The following is a 24,591-nucleotide window of genomic DNA, read 5'->3' as shown; positions in this document are numbered from 1 at the left end:
TCAAATTTTAATAATTTCCTACTTTTAGTTTGTTACTTAGACCTTTTTTATGCCTCATTTTGGAAAGATCACTTTTTAAGCAGGATAGATGTTTTGGATTAAAACAGCTTATTGGAAAGGTGTTGGAGTATTTTTGAGGGTAGGTAATAGTCAACTACAAATTGCCTGCCAATTGGAAAATTAAGTTAATTACTGCATTTTCCCACCTTCTTTTACAGCCATGACATTGCAGTTATGGTGCAAGGTGTTAAAATCTCTGCTACAATTGAGGGGGTTTTGCAGGGGAGATGCTTTGATAGCCTGGTGACCAGTGATGCAGCCAGGCATGGAGGGGTTACAGCTCTGTGCTCTTGTGCCACCCCCTGAATTCTTTCTTAGCCCAAAATCGGCTTAGCCTGCATTCCTTGGGCTTAGGAGCTGCCCAGGTTTCTGGACCCTCTCTGGAACTCTTGGTGTGCCTGAAGCTGTGTGGAGGTGGCTGAGAGTTGCCTCAAAATGCAAAACCAAAGGAAAAAAAAAACAAAACCCAAAGCCCTGACCTCCAAGCCCACTGATCTGTGTCCATATTGAGAATTTTGCAGAGGGTGCTCAGTGGGTAATTCAGGGTCTGTGTATCACCACGGCTACAGGCTAATGGAGCTATTAGGATACAATCTTTGCAGGAGTAACTTTGGAGTTTCTGTTATTGAAGGGTTAGGTCAGGTTATTTTCAAGTTTGGAAACTAAAATCATTGCTTTAAACCCAGACACACTTACTCCCTGGCTACACCCTGGCTTTAAAATGGTTCCACCCTAAACCAGCTTTAGCTCAATGCTCAGTGTCTGTTTCCTTTCCCCGCCCTGCATTCCATTTTCCCCAGGCTCCCAAGCCCTCCTCCTCCTCTTCCTCCTCCCCCTGGTAGCAGTTCTGATTCTGTTAATCTGCTTGAACTCCAGAGATCAGAGGCATTTTCCCTCTCTTGAGTGCCCTTCTGACTATTTTATTTGTTCCTTGTGCTCTTCTTTAGGGAGATCTCAACTTCTCAAAAACCTTATACCCCTTTTTTTTTTTTTGTTCTTTACTTTGAAATTATGAGTGAGAAATCAAGAAGCTTTTAGTATTTTAACGTAAATTCTATTCCTACTTTGCAATCAGCCCTGTTCAAGATTTTAATTTCCTTGTTCGCAGTGCTGCTTTTGCATTAAAATGTAGTAGGAACGAATTCTTAAGATGCAGTGCCTGGGAATCAAACCCAAGCTTTTCTCTACTGGTCTCTGATTAATTTTTTATTCTCTCTTTTTTTTTTTTTTTCCAAGGCACTTGTTCCTAAAGGTAAATATTTGTTCTGAGGATTTTCAGAGTTTATAACTCAGCATTCTGTCATATCACCAGTGCTAATATTCATATTTAATGTGGTACTTGAATGTTTTATTTCTGTCCCTTCATGTTTCTGTCTGGCTCTGTCCTGAGGAGCAGCAGGGAATAGTGTCACTCCTTTTATTGCCTGAATTAAGAGACTTGAAGAAAGAGGTTAAGCTTGCAGTACTGTTAAAGTGATAGTCTTAAATTACTCTACAATTCTCTGCATATTTTGGAGAAACAAGAGTGGCTTAAGGTATTTCTGCACTGCCCAGTCATTCCTGCTCCAGCAAGGATACTGTGTCACCCCACTTTAGAGTAGTTTCTAAAAGATTGAACTCACCCAGTTTAACCACTTCTCTCTTTTTTGGATTTGTTCTGTTCTGTCTTTTTTAGGAAGGTCAGCAGTTGGCCAGGTTTCCTCTGGAGCCCAAGGAGCTGTTGAGTTGAGGTCACTGACAGGAGGTGGGGGAGCAGCAACGAGCAGCAGGGTTTGGGCCAGGAGCTCCTTTTGCTGACCACAGGAAAGTGTCTGCAGAACTTGATTCAGTGGTAGAAAAACAAATATTACGGGAAAGAGATGAAAATTGATTATTTTTTTCCAGGTACCTGGAGGAGTGGAGGGAATTTTCCAGTTACTTGTACACTGATTACTGTTTTGAGGAAGACAAAGATGGGGATACACTTGTGCTTGGAACATGCTGCAGGAATAGCAGCATAAAACCAGGTCATATTGGTGTAGTACAAGGCTGGTTTATTTTAGCAGTAGTGTTCTAGAGCTGGTGAGGAGAATGTTTCTGTTGGTAAAACACAGAGAGTGAACATCCTATGGCTGTAGGCTGGAAAATTATATTGAAGCCTCAGCTGTCATGGGCTCCTGCTGAGCCCTCCAGAAACAGGAGCAGCAGTGGAAGTTGGCACTTTCCTGCAGGACAGTGTTTTTCAGGACTCAAATCCTGACAGTCCCAGGTCTCCCTGCCTTGAGTCGTGGTGGAGAAGCCAAAGTAGGGCTCAAACCTGAAAGAAGAGGGTTGGGAAACACAGCCTGAAGGAGACCACGTTTTTGATTCCATAAGGATTCACTTAAGAAATCTTACAGCCTTCAACATAAAGAGAGTTTTTAATGATCATATGTGTTGTGGTTAAATATCTATGTTTGCTTAATTGTTTCCTGCTCGAGGAAATTGGAGCTGATTCTGAATGCTGTGCACATTTATTGTATCCACATGGCTGCTGTTATGGTTGTGAAAAAGTGCAAATCAAACCCAATATAGCTCATGGCATCACTTCCCCATGTAAATATTGCAGTGGGTGAGAATGCTGGAGTTTGCTTAACAAATAGTGAGTTGTGAAACACTTTTGGAAGATTTCTGTTAGAAAGGAGGAGGGAACTGAAATACAAACTTCAAGGGTATTTTTAGCAGCTGGTAAAAGATCGTCATTTTTCTGCCAGCCTGTGTGCTCTTTTTATTTTTTCCTTTTTAATTCCCAATCAAAAACCACACTATGAAATGAAAGCTATTTTTTTCTTTTTTTTTCTTTCCCTGAGAGTTTAAAAATTAATTGCCTTTTGTACAGAAGGAGATCAAGCCAAACCTTCCTAAACTTACACAAGAAACATCATCCCTGGAATTCTAGATAAAATCAACTGTCAGGCAGATACTTGACCCAGATAGGTTGAAGAACCTCAGAAAATTAAGTCTTTTATTTCACCTTAGTTTTTTTGGGTCACATTTTGTCAGTGCACCTGAAACAAAAGCTGAGTTTAAGTGGCTCCCACTTTCCTTTGGTACTGAATTGCACCCCCACACTCTCCTGCAGTTGTTCCGGTGAAAATCTCCATGTGACCATGTAGAGAACCAGATAGGGGAACTGATCTGCATTTAAATATAACTTTTTTTAAAATAAATCAATTTATTTTTAACATATTAGTTCCTGTCTCAAGTTCAGTCACAGCTGTACGTGTGGTCTTGGTGCCACTGAGGGAGTAGCAAGGGAGGGTGCAGGAATTTGGCATGGGAGAAGTTGCTGATGCTGGGACCTCTTCCCTTTCTGCTTGTTAACAGAAAAAAAATTATGTTTTCCGTCACACTAAAAATTATCCAGCTGTGTGCAGGAGATCCAAAACATCTGGCCCAGGAAATGTGATGCCCACATCCATCCCAGGCTGCTTCCAGACCTGATGCTGTTGACTTTGTTCATTAACAAACTAGTGTGGGGGGATGTTGGGTGGCACCAGGCTGGGAGGGATGATTGGCTGGAAGGCAGCGGTGCCAGGCACAGCAGGAATTCCACCAAGACAAGTGTGAAGTCCTGCATGTGGCACAGGAGAACCCTGTGCAGCAGTCTGGGTTGGCAGCCAAGGAGGAGAGAAAGCAGCTTTGCAGAAAATGTCTCCTGGTGAGTAAGGAGCTGAAGAGGAGCCTGTGTGCCCTCACAGCCAGGGAAGGCTGGCTGCCTGCCTTAGGAACAGCTTTTGGAGTTCAGGATCCACTCTGGGGATCTCCAGGCCAAGAAAGACTTTGACAAGCTTGAGCAAGAGCAGCTGAGACCGTCAAGGTGATGTGTGTGAGACAGCTTGGTTTAAAATCTTGGGGAAGAGAAGGGGGGTGGGTGGATTATCCAGGGCCAGACCCTTCTCAGATGTGGGCTGGGAAAGGATGAGAGGTAATGGATGTGAGTTCCAGGAAGGGAGATTCTCCCAGGGTGAAAGGAGGAGATTCTTCACCAAGTGGTCAGAAGGTGGAGGAAGGACCTGGGGAAGTTGTACTCTGTCTTCCCTGCTGATATTCACAACTGGGCTGTACAAGCCACTGGAATCTCACTCTAAAATAGCTCTGAAGTCACAACCTAATTTATTCTACAGTTCTTAAAGATGACTCCAGGTGACAGAGCAGTAAGGCTGCCCTAGGTCAGGATGACTTCTCACTCCCCTGTCTGATGGTGATACTGCTTCAGATTAGGTCCAGCTGCTCCTCTCTCCAGACTGGATTTTCCTGGTTTCTTGCCTTGCTGGCAGCAGGACTCCTGTCCCCAGAGGTGTCTGCCCTTCAGTTCACCTTTCCACCTAATTCTGCCAGATTGGATCCTGCAGGTGGGGTGAGCTACAGAAAAGGCTCAGGAGCTTTTTGTGGAGGTGCCTTGAATTGCCAGTGTCCTTGGAGGCTGTGGGACTTGCAGGGAGTTTACTCCAGGTGCTGAGGGGTGAGACCTCCAGCTGAGGAAGGTGGGCTCATGACCCACCCCTGCATTCCAGCTTGGGAGGGCTCCTCAAAGGTTCCTGAAATTTGCCAGGCAGGTGGAGAAACACGCAGGAGCTGCTTTAAAGCTCTCTAAATGGTGGGTGAGGTACTGTTGCCCTCCTTTGAAGGACTCCTGTGCCTGTGGCTGGCTCCCCCTCACTGCTGGGGGTCACCTCTGTCACAACCCCGGAGACTGGAGCCACCACATCCCTGCTTTGTGCTCCTGCCACGCTGAACAGGGCTGTGAGGAGGGGATGACAGATTTCTGATCCCCTCTTACCTCCAGACTGTGATGAAAAGAGCAATATTGGAGAGAGAGACCTTGCAAAATGTTGCCTTTCATTCTTGTGTATAAAGCTTGTTTCTGCTTTGAGTTTTCCAGCAGCAGATGCAACCTTGTGTGGCTTTTATTCACTCCTTTCTCCCTTCTCATGGGTTTAGTTCTCCAGCTCCTGATTTCTAGGTGTTCAACTGTCTACATGAGAGAGCAGGAATAAAGGATGAAAAGGGGGAAAAAATAATTAAAAAAAAAAAAGAACTATGAAAGAGAATAATAGCATTGGGAGTCTGGGAAACCCCACTGGGGGTTTACTGAGAAGGTTAAAACACAGAACAAACAAGAAATAAGTGGTGTGAGAGAAGCAGACACTGAGGAGGTACTTTGGTAACAGCTGAGTTTAAGCTGTAATGAGAAAAAATGACAAAAGCAGGGAGAAGAAATGCAAGAGAAAAAATTGGTTTGTGTATTAAAGTAATTAATTAAGGTAGTAAATGGAGTCTTTAAAATGGGGCCTTTCCTTGCTGTTTCTGGGATGGCATGTGTGTTTTGTTCAGTTGTTGGACTAGGTTTAATGCTTTTTACTGTCATCTTCTTCCTAGATCTTTGAAAATAAATTATCACATTAACATTTGGATACTTTTGTACATTGCATTACTTTGATTTGTGCCATAGCCCTTTCCAAGGGGCTGACAGATGTCTGTAGTGCTTGATTTTTTGTGACTAGTGCAACTTGCTTTTCCCAGTCCTGGGTTTGTGACAGGAGCTCAGTTTATAGGACTTCCAGAGCTCACACAGTAGCCACCCTGGGTGATTTGGGAATATTTTACTGCTCCTGTTGTGAGGTTTATTCCTCTTCATGGATCTGTTAAAGCCTTCCTGGTCTGTGTGGCTGGGAATGAAGTGTGCTTTGAGCTCAGCTGGGATGGGTGACCTCTGTGAGAAGGTGCTTGCAGTCCCTGTATCCCTGTTAGGTGATGCTTCATGTGTAGTTAAGAACTTTACTGTTGTTTTCAGAATTGTATAGAAGAACTGTGGCCAAAATTGTCCAAAAAGAAGCTCTGTGTTTTATTTGACACTAAAAGCTAACAATAAAATATTCACCCAAGTCAACAAATTTAAGAAAGCTTTTCTAAAGCTTCTGTGTTTTGGAAAGTAGGCTGGTGTAATAGAATAACTGCAAAATAATGATTTGCTAAAGAGACTAATGAGCTCAGTTTTCGAGCAGCATTAATCCCGTGTTTAGCTCGGGATTTCCTGCGTGTGCAGCCCTGCAGTCACAGGGCTGTCCCAGCAGGGTGAAAAACGAGCTCTGGAGGGCTGGGATGGAGCTCTGGGCCCGTGGCAGTGAATAATTGCAGAATAGAAGCTCATTGACCAAAGCCTGGTTTACACGGGGCTGAGGCTCTGTGGTAAACAGTTTGGGTTACGGGGAAGTGACGGATGCTTTCGATTCATACAATTCTTTGGCTAAATCTTGTTAAAAGGAGCTGCATTCTAGAGAAAAGAGAAGTGGTTTTGGAGCCACTGTGGAGAGGAACTTGGTGCATTTTTTTGGGGTTTTGGTGTGCTGAGAGTATTTTAGTACTTATGTGACTAAGTGGATATTTATTTTGCCATAATGTGTGTTTGATTAGATTACATCAGCTATAAATACTGGAAGCTCTGAAGCATCTATTTCGCTGTCTGTCTCTAATCTTGGCTTTTGAGGAACATTTAATGTCTTGTTGTGGTTACAATTAATCTGCGTGTGTTTTAGCAATTAGTGTTTATGTGCAGCGGGCAGCAGCCAATTCTGGCAACTGTCAATCAGCAGCTGTAGCAGGCTCTGAAAAGGAGTGCAGAAAGCACAAGGTGATTCTCTGCCTGCCTGCTTACTTGGGAATACAGTTTTGTGGGCAAACACCTTTTCTGGCCTGAGTTATGTGCTGTGTTTTCATATGTAGGCAGTGGGACAGTGCTATTATTGTGGCTTTGATGTGATGAAGCTCTGTTACCTTACCAGTTTAATGGGCTAAAGTTTCATTTGCTTCCTTCACCGCCTTTTGTAACAGCTGCTGGTTTTTACTGTCTTGTAATTTTCCTTTATGTAGGCATGCTGGCTTGTTTTTAAAAAACCTTCATTATCATCTAGAAAAGTGGATATCCTGTGAGCCACTAACGGAGGGATGACAAAATAAGTAAAAATTCCAAGCATTTGAATTCTTCTGCTTGGCTAAGATTTAATAAAACTGATAATATGAAATTATACAAGCAAAACACAGATGGAGGAGGGAAAATGGTTTGTTTTAAACAGAGAGCATCTCTGGTAGTTCACATTTATGAACTTCCTACTGCGTTTGTAGCCCCCAGCCTTGGGCATTTCCTACCTCTCCAGGGTGTGGGAGCACTCTGCCTATGATTGCTTTTTCCTTCTTCTTTGCTTTGAGGCTGTTTGTTTTTTAAAGGAACAGCTTTAGCAGTAGGATATACTGGCAGAACAGTGTAGCTTAGTAAAACCAATCTGAACATGTTCTGGAATCTGATATGCCCTGAGCTGGGACTGGGAAATTTGCTGGCTGCTCCTGGCTCCACAGGCTGGGCACCTTGAGCGAGTCCCCACGTCTTTCTCTGGCAGCCACCACCTGTGAAATGGAGATAAAAATAATGATCTTCCTTCAGCTGTTTTCCAGGTTACAGGAGGTGGGCACCTCCTGTACCAGTGTCCTCATTAGCATTTTTAATAAGGCTCTGCAGATTAATGCCTTGCCCTGGTTTGAAGTTGGGGAAACCAAGGGCTCGTTTGTCCCACTCTGCCTCCTCCCTTCTCCTGAGCTTCTGTGCAGGAGTGAGTTTATTGCAGTGCTGTGTGTGGACAACACCTGAATTCCTTGCCCTGAAGAGTGCAAAGTGAATTTATGGAAGCAGCAGGTATTAATTTTGTAAATGTCCTACCACTGGTTTGAGCTCTAATAGTTCCCTCTTGCATTAAGTAGATTTAAATCTCTTTTAAACTATGAGGCAATAAAATATTCAGGATCTGCAAAACAGCTTCTTTCTCCATCTGATAGCTCATTATCTGTGCCTTCTCTTTGGATATGGATTTTTTTTCCCTCTCCCTGATAGGAGAAATGCCACAAAGGCATGAGTTTGTTGGGAAGCTTCAGCTCCGTTTGCCAGGTGCTCAGCTGGGCTTTGAGTGTGTCAGCTGTGTTTGCTGCTGCAGATTGTGGAGTAGGTAATTGCAATTTGTTTTATGCACTTTTAAATGGGCTAACAGCCCTTTTTATGTGTAATTTTTGTTGTTTCATGTGAAGAATAGAGAGGAGTCTGAGGGTAATTTTCCTTTACACAAAAATACATAAATTATTTAAGCTAATAAGAGAGTCAAAGTTCAAACAAAAGAGGCTCTTCAATTAGACCTCCCCAAAAATACAAAAATAAACTGTGTTTTTGCAGGAAGGAGTTTTCCTTTATCGTAGCTTTTTTGGTTTTGTTTGGGTTCAGTAATTGATATATTTGTTACTAATGTGTTATATTTTTATACAGTTTCTTTATAGTTACATGTTGTAAAGTGGCTGATCAGTTTGGGTTTTTTTAAATGTAACATTTCTCTATAAAACCCACTTTGTGATATATGCTGGGAACCAATGGTTGCTGTGTATTTTTCAGAGAAGTGACCCCAAGGGATTTATACTCAGGGGATTTATACCCCACTATTAGGGGCTGTTTATTACTGGATTTCTCAAAAACCTTCATCATGGGGAAGAAACAAAGAGTGAAAATTTAAGCTAAGTGGAGTGTAAAATTAGGGAGAAAACACAACTTAAAGCTTTGAATGTAATTTCAGTACTAGCAAACTATCCTGAAATCTTAGTTTAAGATAAATAAATAATCTTATCCAGGCTGTGGGTAAAATACACATGCTCTACACATCCTCTGCCTGCGTCCATAGCGTGTGGTACCGACCTGAAGCCCAGGTGGTGGGGCAGGAGGGAAGGGGCTGGAAAAACAGAACCCCCAGGTGTGGGGCCAGAAAAGGGGGTGAGGGCAGGAAAAGGGTAGAGTAATTGATATTTTTGTTACTAATGTGTTATATTTTTATACAGTTTCTTTATAGTTACGTGTTGTAAAGTGGCTGATCAGCTTGGGTTTTTTTAACTGAAACATTTCTGTATAAACCCCATCCTGTGATATGTGCTGGGAACCAATGGAAAAGGGGGATGAGGGCAGGGAAAGGGGGTGAGGGCAGGAAAAGGGGGTGAGGGCAGCACTCCCACGTGAAAAGCGAAGCCAGAACAAGCGGTGCTGCGTTCCTGGCTGCGTCCCGCGGGTCCGCAGGGGGGCCGGTCCCGCTCCCGCAGTTCTGCCCTGTCTCTGACCGCATCTCCCCCGCTGCAGGCGCTGATGCGGCCGGGACGGAGCCCAGCAGCTCGGACAGCCGGGTGGAGCGGCCGGAGCCCTACAGCAACGTGGAGGAGGCGCTGCTGGGAGGGGAGTCCAGCTACATCCACCAGCCCCTGACTCCGGACAAGGAGGACGCGCTCCAGGCAGCCACCGTGGCCAACCTGCGCGCGGCTCTGATGAGCAAGAACAGCTTGCTGTCGCTGAAAGCCGACATGCTGAGCGAGGACAGCTCGCTGCTCTTCGAGTACCTCCCCAAAGGCACGCACTCGCTCTCCCGTAAGTTGGCCGCCTTCTATTTTTTTTCTATATTTTTTATTTTTAAGTGTTGCTTTAAGGGAAATTTTTAGTGAGAAGAAAATAGGTGTCGCCGTCTCCTTTGTTGGTGCTGGTGTGTTTATATCCAGGTTTAAGTCCTGCTCAATCCCACTTTCCATAAAATATGGAAACTTTAGTCTGATATTGGTCCAACTTTGTTGTTAATTGCTGAAGTCACAGAAGAAAATATTCAGTCTGTAGTGTGTGCCCTCAGATTTCTCTTTCATTCATTTGCACTATGGTGCTTACAAACAAAATACAGAGTATTTGAGTCATTATGGGGAAGGTTTTGAATCCAAACTTGATTGATGTTGAACAGCTTGAAGGTTGCTCCTGTGTCTGTGGGAACAATTGGGATGTTGTAGATTGCATGCTCTTTACTTCTTGGAGTTTAATTTTAGACCTGCAAGTAGTGAGCAGCTATTGATTTTGTTATACTTGCACCTGGAAATGAATGTTTTTCTACTGGTGGTCTGTTGGAGACAGCTGATATGAACCATTAGGTGTGGACAGCTGAATTTTCGGCCTATGTTTGTGTTTTCGTCATTGCAGCCTAATTCTCTAGTGCATAAAGAAATTATTAATGCTGTATTTTAGTAATGCTCTGAGAAGATACATCATTTGTGAAATAGAATAGAGCAAGCAACAGTTTTCTGAGTATTGCACGTTAATTTCCATAAGAAAAGGTTTATCTTTATCTATTCTGAGAAAACTGACCAAGTAAATAGAATGAAAGGTCTCTTGGGATGCCTGTTACTCTATTTTCTTTTAGTTTCCTCAATGGGAAAAGATAGATAACTTTAATGGTCATAGAATTAGAGAAGGAATCACAGAATCCCAGAATGCTTTGGAGTGGAAGGGACATGGAAGATCACCTTTTTCCAGCCCCTTGCCATGGACAGGGACACTTTGCACTAGACCAGGGTGCTCCCAGCCCCATCCAAGTGGCCAACTGATCCCTGGAGTTGTGTGACAAAGGAAATAATTGCACAATGCAGTGTCAGACTTAGTGTCTCTTTTCACTTCTCGTGTCTGAACAATGGAATTAAAAAAAAAATCCAAAAACCTTGAAGTTTCTGTACCTTATTCTGTAGCTTAAATATTTGTGGAGAATGGCTGGGGCAGTGTTCTGGTTTCTTTCACAGTAACTCACTTCCCGAAGGATCTGCAGTTAAATCAGATTTAGATGGTTCAGACTGGGCTCCAGGGTTGAAAACCCCCCATTTGCAGTGGAGCAGCACAGCTGTGGCTCAGTTCAGTGGCTGGGTGCCCTGAGCTGGCACAGGGAGGGGTGGGAGCCTGGGTCGGTGTGTGACCGCGGGTGATGGATGCACCACGGCTTCGGGTCTGTGGCTCCTGACAGGGGAAATCAGCAATTTCATCTTCTGTCTTGATAAATTGGAATAATGACGGGGCTGCCCTCTATCCATCATCCTTCTCCTTGTTGGAGGATTTTAGGTTACACTTAAGAACTGAAGCACCTCTTGACATAATGATACATTTGTATGAAGCAGTCGTAAATCCAGGTTAAAAGTTAGAGATTGCCCAACCACCTGAGAAGCAGAGCTTGGGGATGGGCATGGTGCAGGCAGGAGACCAGCTGGGTTTAAAACTAAAGCCTGATACATTTAGAAAAGGGGGTAGTTGATATCTCACTGAGGGGTGCCATGGCCCACAGGTCCTGTGCAGTATGTATTTGTGGTCCTTATTTTCCAGTCTTCTTACTATTACTTGGATTTCATTCAGCTGAGCTTCAATTATCTCATCTTTATGGAAGCAAAGTAAAATGCCCAAGTCAAAAGGAACACTTTCTGCTTGGTCTGTAGCTCTCACAGCAGTCAGGGACGTGGCTGTGGCCTGGTAAGAGGATTTTTATAGAAGCCAGGAGTTAAGAGACATATTTTTCTTTCATCTTATTCAGATTCACAGGTATCAATTTATTTTAATCACTTGAAAAAGATCTTGTGATATATGATTCCCTTTTAAGTGGTCATTACTGAATACAACAGAACATCAAGTTTGATGAGAATTTTCAGTGTATAAAATGACAGTGAAGCAAGTGGTAGGAAGATTGTGGAGATGTAAAAGCACAGTCTAGGTTGGTGCTGGCTTTGTAGGTGTTTTTGACATTTTTCTTCAAAAACAATTTGAGGATGTTGAGTCATTTTAAGTCCTGTGTTATATTTAGGAAAAAAAAAAAAAAAAAGAAAGGAGGAGGGAGTAGGTAGGAGCACAGTGAAAAAGCCTGAATTTAACAAGACAAACCCAGCAGTTTTCATCTGTCTTGGTTTGAAATGAAATGCACTAATTTCAGGGATTATAAGTGATCAGTCTCTCTGACTGTAAAGTGAAGTGTTTTTTAATCTTGGCTGCTATCACTGGATTATCTTCTCTTAGAAAGCACTGCAGTACATGACTGCCTGAAGGAGCAGTATTCAGGTTTTGTTTTGATTTTTTTTTTTTTCCTGAAGGATAAAAGACTTAATGGAAGTGGACAGATGAAAAGAGGGTGTTAAACATGTTTAAAATTTGGATGAGCCATTTCTAAAGGGGATATTACTCTCCAAGTTACTGCACACATTAAAAGTTTTCACTTGCTCTTCCACATAATTCTTCCTGTTTTAGAAATTAGAGGATATCCCAAGGTTTTCATTTTACCACGTGTTCTTTTTAACTAATTCATTATATGATCATATGAGGTATGAACTTGACATTCTGCTGGTGGAAAATGAAGCCCGGAATGTGTGTGGGGGTGTTGTATCACTATGGTGAATTTCTGAAGTTAACCAGTTCAAACTCATTTAAAATCAGAAGGGAAAATTTAAATACCTTGCCATTTGGGGAGCACAGTTGCCAGATAACCTGCAGCTGAAGGGCTCTGAGAATTTGATGTTCATGATGTGTGATCAAGATTGACATTGTTCATATGCTGCTCAGAAACCTGGAACACGCAGATTTTGCAGAAAAAAATGTGTGAGTTACTCATGGGTAACACCAAGGCTGTCTGGGGAACTGCTGGTTACTGAACCTGCCTGGGTTGTTGCTGGGGGTGCCTTTCAGATAAGACATCCCAAGAGTTTTCCTGGTCTTGCCATGCTTTCCTGGGTTGTCTCCAAAAGCAGGTGGTTGTTGTGTGATTTCCACTCTGCTCTGCAGAGCTCCTTGCTTTAATAACGTGTCTTACTTCATTTATGAGCCTGAACTTTGGTAGCATTGTTCCACATGGTTACATCACACAGCCAGAAGTCTCAAAGGCTTCAGTCAAATGTTTTGAGATGGTTTTGCCAAGTATAATCAAGAGAAAGAGAATTTTAATTTTTATCAGAAAATGAGGTGGTTAGTTTGCATCCTTGTTTTCTCATTAAAAAAAGAGAACTTTCAGATCGTTGTGGGGGGACGACTCCCTTCAAGGGTGACTTCCACATTTCAGAATAGCACATTTGAAGGCTTTTTTATATGTCTAAGTTTGGCTTTTCCTGTTTACCCTGTGGCATCTGAAACTGTTTATAGAAGCAATTCCTATGAAGCTTCCAGTCCAAGTGATTACATGGTACACAGAGCCCTTTTCTTTTGGGCAAACCAGCTAATAGGTTATTTTTAGTTAGTGGTTCATTGGAGCCAATTATTTATCCTTGCTCTGAATGTTAAGAAATTCATTCTACACAGTGGTCAACTTTCCCAGGAAGAAGTTAAAGGTATTCAGTTTGGTGTGGAATTTTCATACATGGTAAAAGAAGATTTAGGGGAGAATGGATGCAATTTTAAATGAGGTATAAAAACTTTGCCTTTCTCTTTTCCACAATATTTTACTGTCCAACTGTCACAAGAATTCTGTATTCACGCAAATATTGCTAAACCCTTGCTTCATTTTCTGTGTGCAGAGCTGACTGAAGGAAAGTGCGTTTGATTTCTGATTTAGAAGTTAAAATACTTTTGCTTAAAATTCATTTCAGTACAAGTTTAGGAGGGAAAAAGGTTTCTCACAGTACAAGTCAGAACTGACATAAATCTATGTTCTTGTGTACAAAGCGTGGGTCATTGATGTGGGTTTCTCTTTTCTTGTGTTATTTGCAGTTGTTGAAACCAAATAAATACTGATTATTGTTTGAAAACTCACCTTTGTTGTGCTGTACATCTTTGTGTGTTTGCATTCCTTGGTGATAGTTTATTGCTTCTCTGTGCTTTATTTCATTGCTTGTTCATTAGCCTTAGTTTTTGCTTTAATGCAAAGGTTTTTTTGGAACCTGTGAAACTCTGGGAAGGTGCTAATAAAGAATTCATCAAGCCAGGCCCCAATGGTTTATCTTTACTGTGTGCTAAAATACCATTAGTTCAAAGAATTGTAACCCAGAGATGTCTTTGGGGCAGTTTGAATCATTTTGGGATGTTCAGGGGTAAAAAAAAAAGAACCTGTGTCTGTCTAGGCAGGAATTCTGCAATGGACCTGTAGAGCTGGATTCCTGGTAACAATTTCTAACAGGAAATACTGATAAATTCCTTTTTCCCCTGAATTTTTCCCTATCTTGAATTTCTGGCATTTTGTTGACCTACATTAAAATGACAACAGCAGCAGATGAGCAGCACCTGAAGGAAACTTTGGAGCAGTTATCCCAGCTGAACAGCCTTAACTCAAGTTGGGAAAGATATTGATCTGCCATCAAAGCAGAGGAAAGCAAATCAAACATCCAGCTTGTGGCACAAGAGCAGAATTTCCTTTGATAGCTGATAAAAAAGTAAGGTTTGGGATTGTTCACATTTTGAAACCTTGGTGTGGTTTCACTCGAGTGCTTTGTTGTCACCCAGATCACGGCGCATTGAATTTGGACACAGTGTAAACTGTGGCTTGTTATTTGTAGCTGCATTAAAAAGTGGGGGTTTTATATCCCTGAAGGTTTCCATCAGACTCTTTTTTGCTGGAAATGAAAAAGCCTTTAGGGCACAGAGTGCTTTAAATACGAATTTGTTTATTTTATGCCGTATTTGCTTCTGGTTTTGCCGCCTTGCATTTCAAAAGGAACAAACTACTCAGTATGTCATTCTGATATTCAGTCAAGGCTTGTGCTAAAGTTTGTACAATAATTTATAATGTACAGTGATATTGATGACACAATCTTTATTTGTATTTAGCTTTGCCATTGATCCTCAGGGCAGTTTCTGGAATATTGTTTTCCATTTGGCTGTTGCTGTAGTGTAGGTGAGGGCTGGACACAGCATGTTTTCCTTTTGAATTATGGGAGATTTTTAGACTGTAATGACTGTCAGGTATAATTGAACAGTTTTGTGCAAATATTTGAACCTCCATCCTTGCTAAATAGAGAGTGACAGGAATCCTTTTTTCCATCTTTTGTAAAGCACTTTGAGATCAAGTACTGACAGTCCGATATTAAATAAACCAACACGGACAGATCTTGAGATCTGAACCTGTGACATCAACTTTCAAGAAAGTTAGTGGAATGAAATCTGAAATTTCCTTAAAGGTGGAAGTGTATGTGTTCAGAATGATGCTTCTCCAAGAGAAATATGGATATTTGTGCTGCACTGTGCTTCCTTCTCCCGACGGACTCTGTAGTGACCTAGCCCTGCGACGTCACTCCCGTACACACAGACATTTGGGTGGGGAGGCCGGTTTAAAAAAAAAAAACCAACCCATCAACCAGAAAGACCAAAAGCCTGGCATCCCTGTCCTGCTGCATTCCCTCCCACTGCCAGAAGATGAGCTGCGAGTGCTGGGGCGCTGCCTTTGCGAGGCCGTTTTTAAAGCCACCAGCTGGTGCTCGTTCACGTGGGTGAGATTCGTTTCCTGTGTTCCCCAGGGCCTGGCACCAGCTCGAATCCTTCAAGGGGTGAAAGTGATGGCAAAGTGGAAGCACCATCTCCCCCGCTGCCTTCAGCACACCTTGCCACTCAGAGCCCCACCAGGATCTGCTCTTCTGGTGAAATGTCACCAGAAACTGGGACAAAAGGAGAGGTGCCTTCTTCAACCCAGGTGAGATTGAGGGGCAGGGGAGAATACACAGAATTTGAAATGCAAAGGTGTCTGTTTGATCAAATCCTCCCCAGTTAGGAGTATTTTGAAAGATCTAATACCTTATACTTTAATCTGTGGGCTTTTTTAAAAAAAATACAGGTTGTTTTAAAACTAGAAGTCTGTTGAAGGTCAGTACTGGTGCTGTCCCAATTTTAGTCTTTCTGTCTTACCTCAACAGAATTTCTGTTCAAAAACCTCTGGGTTTTTTAAAATATGAATGCCCTTTTTATTGTAAATCCCTTCATTTGCACAAAGTTGCACACTAGCATGTAATAATGGCATGAGACCTCAGCTACCCATTGCTCACTTCTGGTGCTGGGCATTGGGGTTTCTTGTAACTGTTTGAATTCAGACAGAAGTGGGCTGGCTCTCTCTGTTACAGAAGTCAGAAGTTTTTCTTAAAATCCATAGCTTTCTGCAGCATTTCTTGTCCTTAATATTTTTGAATGATACTCTATGAAACAAATGGGTGGAAAACAGATTTTGCTTTGCCATCCCTGTAGAGCAAAGTGAGCTGGTCTGCACAGACCTGCCGGGGCTGCAGCACGCCTCTGCCTCATACAGGGCTGCCATCTGCCACACGCTGGCATATCGCAGAGGATTTATAAGGAAAAAAAAGAGAAAATCAGCTTTTATTTAGAATTTGGATCAGCAGTGCCAGAGGGCATTGCAGAAGGGGAGCTATGCAGAAGGTGTTTGTGTTCTACAGGCTCTTCTGTGTGGAAAGGAAAAGTACCTGTGGAGGGCTAAGGGAGAATTTTCCAGTTGGGTTGTATCACCTAAAAATATCCTGTCCAGCATTTCCCACTGGCCTGAGTGGGAGCTACGGATGCTTAGTGAGACTGGAAATTGAGTAGAAACAGGGATGTTGATTACCATCTTCAAAACACCAAATAATAAGGTGTTTTGAGGCAAGATAAAGGCCCAGTTCACTGCTCTGGCAGTGAAAGCTTTGTGAAGGCACTTTGAATTGTCAGGTCAAACGACTGAGCCTCCCTTAGAGAAGGGCTGAAGGCAGTGACAGCAATGGGAGGCAGAGCTCTGCCTATGGGACAGCTTCTTGTCAATGCCTGCCCTAACTTCCCTGTGCTTTTCCTTTGCAGGCCGCCTTTGATGGATTGCTGGCACTTTGGCAGTTTGATAACTCTGACTCAGGTAAGCAGAGAGAAAAATACACCTTTAAACTGTCAGTATTTTATACCAGAAGAGGCTGATCCGTGCGTGTGTACCTGTGGTCCCGTTTCAGATTCCAGTTTCCCAAGATCTGAAGACACGGACATCACCTCCGATGGGACCTTCCTGGACTCAGCCCTGACCAAGAGGCTGACCTGTGGCTTCTGCAGGAGGGTGTTCCAGCGTGCTGAGGAGCTGCAGGAGCACATCCACGAGCACGCCTTCTCCATGCTGCTCCCGCTCGACGTGCTCGACTGCTCCCGGCCCGGCCAGCTCGGCCGCTTCCAGTGCTCCAAGTGCCCTGCCAGCTTCACTCTGAAATCCAACATGGAGCGGCACGAGAAGACCATCCACTTCCACTGTAAGAAGATGCAGTGTCCTCACTGTGCCAAGCTGTTTCGTGACAAGACAGACTTAAAGCGGCACCTTCTGTCCGTGCACTCGAGCGAGCGCGCCTTTGTCTGTCTCTGCTGTGGGAAAGGCTTCGGCACCCAGAAGAGCCTCAGTAGCCACGTGAAAATGTGTTACCTGGGCTCTGCCCACCTGGCTGGGCTGGAGCTTTTGGACAGTGTAGGGCCAAGCCAGGATCCTGAGGATGCATAGCTGCTGTTGTTGTGTATGAGACGCTTCCTTGAACTAGGAAAATCAAATTGTGCCGTGGTTCTCGTGCTGCAAATAAATGTTCCACAGGTGTAATTTCATAGAGTGACTCCCCAGAGGTGATCAGCTGGTGCTGTGCTGGTTCCAGATGCTGTGTCACTGCAGCCTTGTGGCAATTTTTGTGCAAATATAACTTTTTTGGGTCCATAAAATGGGCACTTCAGCTGTTTTATTGGAGTGCTCATTCTGTGTTCTGACACTACCTTGAACTGCTTTATCAGTTGATCTCAAAGTGCTTTATAAAAGAAATGGGGATGTTTTCCTCCAATTCCTCTGGAAAATAACATCCCTCATGTTGTTGAAAGTGCTAGCAATAGAATTAATAATGGAATTCAGTTCTGAGTTCTGCTCCAGTGCTCGGTCCATTAGACCATTTGGGCATTCCAGGAGTTTTCACTGTGAACTTAGGAGCTGTGGAAGCACAGGGTTGCTGTTTGTAAAGTGGTTTTCTTTATCTTTCAAAGGAGTAAAATATACGGCTTGTTCATATGTCCAGTAGGGTATGTTACTTGGTCTTGAAATTGTTGCAAGGCTTGCATCTTTTATTGATACTGTATTTCAGTACTTTCAGGGCTTTTTTTTGAATAACATGCTGGAGTTTGGCCGTGGTTTGCAGGGATTCTGTACATTTTTGTGACTCTTTTGGTTTATACACTGTAATTAAGTTAGCCAAGCTGAGTGTGGTGGTGTTGAAACAGAGGAAGGAGGCTTTACATAAATTTAATTGTAACTTGGGGTGTGCATACAGAATCAGTAATGGCTGTTCCTGGTGGGTAGAAATCTGTAATTCCTGTTTCGTTCTATGAAATTCACTTATTTTAAAAAAAATTAAATACTTCTGTGTTTATTGCTATATATTTACATACAAAACCAGATTATGGTAACTGTGAAATGAAAGTAGCATAATTAAGAGCAGTTCTTCCCAGCTGCTCTGTGTGCAGCACAGCTTGTCAGCATGTGGGGTTTCTTTCCTCAGTATGAGAGACAGCTGAGGAGAAAAAAAACTCAACTTCCACAAATGTTCTCTGGAGTTCTTCATGGAAGTTCTTTCTCATTATACTGTTGCATCTCAGGAAGACAAAAAATGAGAAATACTTAGTTGTGCACTATGTGGACTTAGTGAGGAGCTTCTTCCCCAGCCCTTTCCTGTGGAAAGGTGAATGAGAGCCCACCAGGACCTGCTGCCCTTGGGCTTGTGGAGGAGGAGCAGGAGCTCTGCTCCACCTGTTCCTGCTGGGAGTTGGAGCTTCAGGGACACGGCTCCGTGCCACGCCAGGGCTGGGAAGCTGGAGTTTCCCTGCTTGGCTTAGCTCTTACCCTTCATTTGATCATTCTGCAGTCAGAACTGAGGATGAGTTCCCATGTAATCACTGTAGTACACTTTAATCATTTGGGTTTAGATGTTATGCTTTTTGCAAAGTCAGGTTCATTTTTTCCGCTCTCGTTCCCGTTGACATCTTTGGCATGGGAGATCTCGGCTGTCTGTGAGTGTGTGTAGCCTTTAGTGTCAGCTTCCCTTGTGACAGATGTCAGACTAATTGCCTCATGATTTATTTTGCTCTTAAATAATCAGCTAGTGAGAAAGGAGAAAGCTGAGCCAGAAAACGAAGTTGTAACCCAATGAATCTTATCTGGAAATTTGGGAGCAGCAGGGAAGGATTTTTCTGACTTGGGAAAGTAAGATGCCAGCAAAAGCAATTTCAGCAAACTTTAAAAGATTTCATTACATAATAATAGTTAATGAGTTTTCATGTTTGCTGATTTTTCTTCTATTTTAGAATTTAATTCAACAGGGAATTCTTTTTCTGCTGTCTCTAATAGAGGTTTTATTATTTTCCTTGGCCTGTGCATCAGAGTGCTTCCTGACTTCAGCACTGGGAATTTCCAGTGCCTCCCTTCAGGATCAGGACTAGGTTTTTTAAATTGTTAGAACTGAAGGGTATAACAGGGCAAAGCTTTATTGGGTTTTTGTTGGACAGGTGTTAGAAGCAGGATTTTACTGTTAGGAAATGGCATGGGAAGCTGATGGGAGGTGTGAGTCTGACAGTTAAATTGCACCTTCCTATAATAAATATAAAGGGATTTAGTGGACAAAAATTCTCCTGAAGTTTGGGAATTCTTTCTAATATCCCAAAGAATGTAGTATGTCAGTGATTATTAACTAGATGACAGTTTACAGAGTTAATCCAGAGCAGCTCCATCAGGCATCACTGGTGCATTTCCTTTACTCTCAGGGATGTAGGAACCTGTGTCCTTTAACAACCTCAGTGAAATAAGTTACTTGAGATGACAGTACCAAAGATTTTTTTCCAAGCATTATTGTGTTGGTTTTAAAAACACACATTTCTATAAATATTTTAGTGGCATTAAGGACACAGATTTTTACTGTGTCACTGTTTCTATTTCCTTTTCCATTTCTTGGTGCTGTGTCCAGGAGCTCTTTACCCATGGTGCTGCTGTTTATCACCTTGATGATCATGTTAAAGATTATTTCTTAGGACCTTAATGCTGCTACACTTAATGCTGCTATAAAATATTGTCATTTAGACAAAGGATGATTCTCATACCAAAGCTGGTATTTTTACATTAAATAGATTTACTGTGGGGCATATATTTTACAGGACTGTGAAAATGTTAATGCTGCAATATGCAATTCTTTTTCTAACCATGCTGCTGTTTTTGAGGTGTTTCCTTTTGTAGATACCAGAACTAAATATGTGGCAAAATATTTGGTGCAAAAATAGTTTTCAATAAAACTATAGCTGCAAACAGTGCTCTGTGAGTATTTTTAAATACAGAAGCTGAAAATACTGGTTTTGAGTGATTTAAGCTGAATGCAGACATGAGGGATCTTGGACAGAGTCAGGAATAGGCTGTTGGGAATCCATGGATGTGTTGGAAGCAGGTGGCTGGGCAGGAGCCTGCTGGGGGTGCAGCCTTGGGTGTTGCCTTTTCAGCTTTGCAGCAGCTCAGCCCTGAAGGAAGGGAGAGGTGGGCAGGAAAGGGGAGCAGGCACTGAGGGAACAGCAGGATCAGCTACAACCCAGTGATGTAGGAATAGGGGGTTTCTGGGTTTCTCTCCTCAAAGCACTTTTTCTTCATGCTCCCAGGACCTGATTGCTGTCAGGATGTCCAGTCAGTGTTTCCCAGTGGCTCTGTCTCTGCAGGGTGTGTGGTGTGGAGCAGGACTGGAGGAAGGAGGGTTTGTGTCCCCTCTTGACTCCCCGAGCTCAGTTTGCAGCTTGCTCACCTTGTCTACACTCCATAGCAACAGCATTGTTACAAGTGTGTGTGGCCTGTCACCAAAATCAAGTGGTTACAAAATCAGACTGGAAATGAATTTATAATAAATAGCTTTGTATGATAAAATTGCTGCCTGCTGTAGGAAAACGTGGGCTCCTTGCCTCTGAGTGTATAGATGAAGGAGTGTCAAAACCTAGGAGAAAATTTAAAAAAAAAAATCATTTCCTGTAATAAAAGACAAAGAGTTTTCATATTTTAGTTGTTAAAAAAAAAAAAAAAAAAGTAGGAAAGTCTCCTCCATAGACTGTTTCCTTTACCAGGAGTCATTTACAAATACATAAGTTACAGTGATTAACCAGAACTTGCTTTCTTTTTTCCCCCCTCCTTGTTATTGCTTTGAGAAATAAGAATAATTAACATAATTAGGAGAAAAGTGGGTGAAAATTAATACACTAACAGGAAGCAATAGAACAAAGGAGAAACAGGAAAAATCATCTCCTCCTGGTCAGTCACTTCCAAACTTGTAGTGGGTGGGTGGTGCCCTCAGGGAGCAGCAATGCTCAGTTTTTTCACCTGCTGTATTTTGTGTGTGGCACTGTCCCTGTGTCACTGGATAATGTAGAGAATGGTGGTTGGAACTGTCCTGTTTCCTCTGGGCCATCCTCAGTCTCTTCTCCTTCACCAAAGTGCTCCTGGGGTGTGTGCTGATGTTCTGGCATCACCCCATAATTAGCACTGGCACTGTTTGGGTGCCACCTTTGTGGACTTCTGTACCTGGCTCCCTGCTTCTTCCAGAAGTAATACTGTTAGCATTTTAGATCTTGATATTTAGGATAACTCTTTATAATAAATCAGAACTCTAGCAGGCTGACAGCCCTCTTCATTTTCCCTTTAGCAAGCAATGTCTCTAACAGGCTGTTGCTAAATGTTTGTGTGTCAACTTGTTCAAAAGCTGCTATGGTGGAGGTACTCAATTTCTTAGCTTTAATAATATATGGGCAGTAATACAGTATAAGGATTAAAAATATGTAGATGGTTAAGGGGTAGGAGTGTGATTTCACAGTGAACAAATTTAATAGTGAAATAGTCAACAAGAAGACTCTTTGGAGACGTTCTGAGATTAATCTGTGTGTTCTGCTTTCTCTTTTGCAGTCAACGAGTTCACAGTCATCAGGAAGAAGTTCAAGTGCCCGTACTGCAGCTTTTCTGCCATGCACCAGTGCATCCTGAAGAGACACATGAGGTCCCACACAGGGGAGAGGCCCTATCCCTGCGAGATCTGTGGGAAGAAGTTCACCCGCCGGGAGCACATGAAGCGCCACACCTTGGTAAGGGCAGTGCTGGGCATCAGCCTTTCTCTTCAGGCTAAAGAGAGCAGGAGTTCACCTCACTTAAGTCTGGATTTTGTTTGCCACTAAGGGCTCATCTGAAGGTTTCTCCTGTATCTTTTTCCCCTGCCTTTCCAAGGCCTCGTGGCTGGCTGCCTGTTCATCCTCCTCTCGTTCTCCGAGCTCAGCTAGAGGCTTTCCAAGGTTTTGGGTGGATATTAGCAAAAAATTCTTCACTGAAAGGGTTGTTCAGCCCTGGCACAGGCTGTCCAGGGCAGTAGGGGAGTCACCATCCCTGGAAGGGTTTCACAAACATGTAAATGTGGCTTTTGGGGACAAGATTTAGTGGTGGACTTGGCAGTGCTGGGGCAACAATTGGACTGAATCTCAGAAGCCTTTCCCAATCTTAACAATTCTGTAATTCTATGACTTGGTGCAGAAAGCTTTAAAACACTTTGCTCAGCAAGAACTTAAGGCAAAGCTACTCTCTTCTGGCCATGCTTGGTTATCAAAAGTGCTGTTACAGCTTGTTAAAGAGGCTCCTCAGCTCTGACTGCGAGGCTGGTGCTGCTGTCTGGCTCTTCACAGCTTCTTCAGAAACAGAATTTTAAGCCAGGCTTTGATTATTTTTCTTTTCAGGGTAGAAAGGAGTTTCCATCCTAAAGAGGTTCTCAGAGCTTGGTGTGGAGGTGGTGTTGTGGCAGAGCAGGTACTTTCCAGGCAGTAATTCCAGCAGCAGATCTGGCTCACCACTGATGGTGCCCCAGGTCCCGCACCAGGATCCTGGAGCCCTGTGTGACAATTTTCCACAGTGCCCCATCATCTCCTCCCCTTCCTTTGCTGCTCCCATGTCTGTTTGGATGAGTGCCCAGCCCTCAGCTTGGGCACTGACTGTTCCCTGGGACATCCCTTCCCTCTTCCCTTGGGGTGCTGGAGTTTGGGAGCAGATCCCAGCATGGGCTTAGTCCTGCTGCAAGCACACAGCAGGTTTTGAGAACTGGTCCTGGTTTTGCAGCAGGGAACACCTTGTCATGCCAGCTAGTTGCCTCCAGCATTTTATTTCTGAGAACTTTCCCTTTTTAAATTTTTTTTTCATAGTTTAGAATGTTGTCAGCATGTTTCCCTTTCTCTTTCTTGTAATATTGGCATTTAATCAGTTAGAGTATCATCTTTCTACTTGCACCGTCCAATACTGAAGGCCAAATCCTGTTTCTGTGTTTAATACTATTTTGGCTGTAAAGGGAATGAGATTCATTTCTGTTCAGTTGCATCCAGGAATATGGCTCACTTTAAATCTGCTGACTGAACTGTCAGCATTGGAAAAGAGGGAGAGAGGTGATTTTAGTTTTTTAGAGTTTTTTTAGCAGAAATGCAGCCTGCTCTAGTGGAAGATGTCCCCGCCCATGGCAGGGAGTCAGAACTAGATCAGCTTTAAGGTCCCTTCCAACCCAAACCATTCTGTGATAATTACAAATTGGTTTAGTACCTGTTTAATAATTTCTTTTTTATATGGCTCTTTTAGCCCTTACTCTGCACCCCTGACCACCTTCTGTTCTCCAATTCAGCTTTTGATGCCTGAAAATCATTCTTGTACGAGTTGAAAGGGAGTGATACCTATAGATCCTGCTGGATGGCTCTGAGCAGCCCTGTCCAACTGCTTTAAAAAAAGTAATAAAATTTAATGCCTTTGCTTGATGCAGTAGAAGAATGTCATGGGGACTGGCTCAGGGCAGGGGAACCTGCAGCCAGAGCATATCAGAGGCACTCACAGGCTTTGAACACGGCTGGGACTGGTGCAACACAGAGCCTCAGCCAGTGTCCTGCAGTAGTGAGGGCTGAGGGGCTGCAGTGGGTCAATTTGTCCTCTTCCCAAAGAGCTTTAGCTCAGCTGAGTATTCCAGAGCACAGGGTTGTAGAGAGTCAGGTGGTGAGAGCTGGTGATCCCCTACTGAGGCAGGAGCAGGGAGCAGGTATCCAGGCAGCTGCTTTAAAATAAAAGGGAGGACTTTAATCAGCAAAAGCTTTCCCACAGGCTTTTGTGAGCATGAAAGGAAGAAATGAGTTAAAAAGGATTAGGGACTGGTGGTATGTACCCGAGGCTCTGGTGGCTGCTGGGCTGCTCAGAACAATCCCAAACCACTGGCACTGGATCCTTGTGTGCTCCTGCACCACTTCCTAAAGTCTCTCCTGAGGATCAGTGCATCGAGTGCCTGTGCTGTCCCCGTGTGGTGTTAATATATAAAAGAATAAAGAAAAAAATATATCAAAGAAAAATGCATATTTATAATACATACTGGGCAGCCCTGAAGCAGTCTGGCAATTGGACTAGAAGATTGTCATGGGTCCCTTCTAACTAAACCTTTCTATTTATAAATAAAATCAATATGTGTTTTACATGTAGATATATGTGTAAGTGAAAGTACCTGATGAGGCTCCTTGTGGTGGAGTTTGGGAATTCTCACTGCCCTGGTTTATTAGGCAGAGGAGCAGGTGGATGGTTTGACAAGCTTCTTGCCTTCCATGCAGGGCAAAAGTGGCCAGGGACGGATTTCACCTTTGAACTGGTGTTTTGTGCTTTTCAAAGTATGCAATTTTGCTCA

General features: G+C 43.1%; 1 protein-coding gene across 8 annotated transcripts in view; it reads left to right on the top strand.

Moving 5' to 3' along the window:
- ZBTB46 (zinc finger and BTB domain containing 46) overlaps nt 1-24,591 on the top strand; it is a 48,002-nt gene that overhangs the window by 22,193 nt on the left and 1,218 nt on the right. For 7 of the 8 annotated variants that reach the window (XM_059862927.1, XM_059862929.1, XM_059862928.1 and 4 more), the window contains 5 exons: nt 9,239-9,520; nt 15,373-15,545; nt 16,691-16,742; nt 16,834-17,121; nt 21,816-21,991. In XM_059862927.1, the coding sequence (XP_059718910.1) occupies nt 9,239-9,520; nt 15,373-15,545; nt 16,691-16,742; nt 16,834-17,121; nt 21,816-21,991 (971 nt within the window). The remainder of the gene's footprint in view (nt 1-9,238; nt 9,521-15,372; nt 15,546-16,690; nt 16,743-16,833; nt 17,122-21,815; nt 21,992-24,591) is intronic. The other variant, XM_059862932.1, reaches the window with a different exon arrangement.

Source organism: Haemorhous mexicanus, chromosome 18 (assembly GCF_027477595.1).
Source record: "Haemorhous mexicanus isolate bHaeMex1 chromosome 18, bHaeMex1.pri, whole genome shotgun sequence".
In the NCBI taxonomy this organism is placed as follows: Eukaryota; Metazoa; Chordata; class Aves; order Passeriformes; family Fringillidae; genus Haemorhous; species Haemorhous mexicanus.
This window is presented reverse-complemented; position numbering and strand designations above follow the sequence as displayed.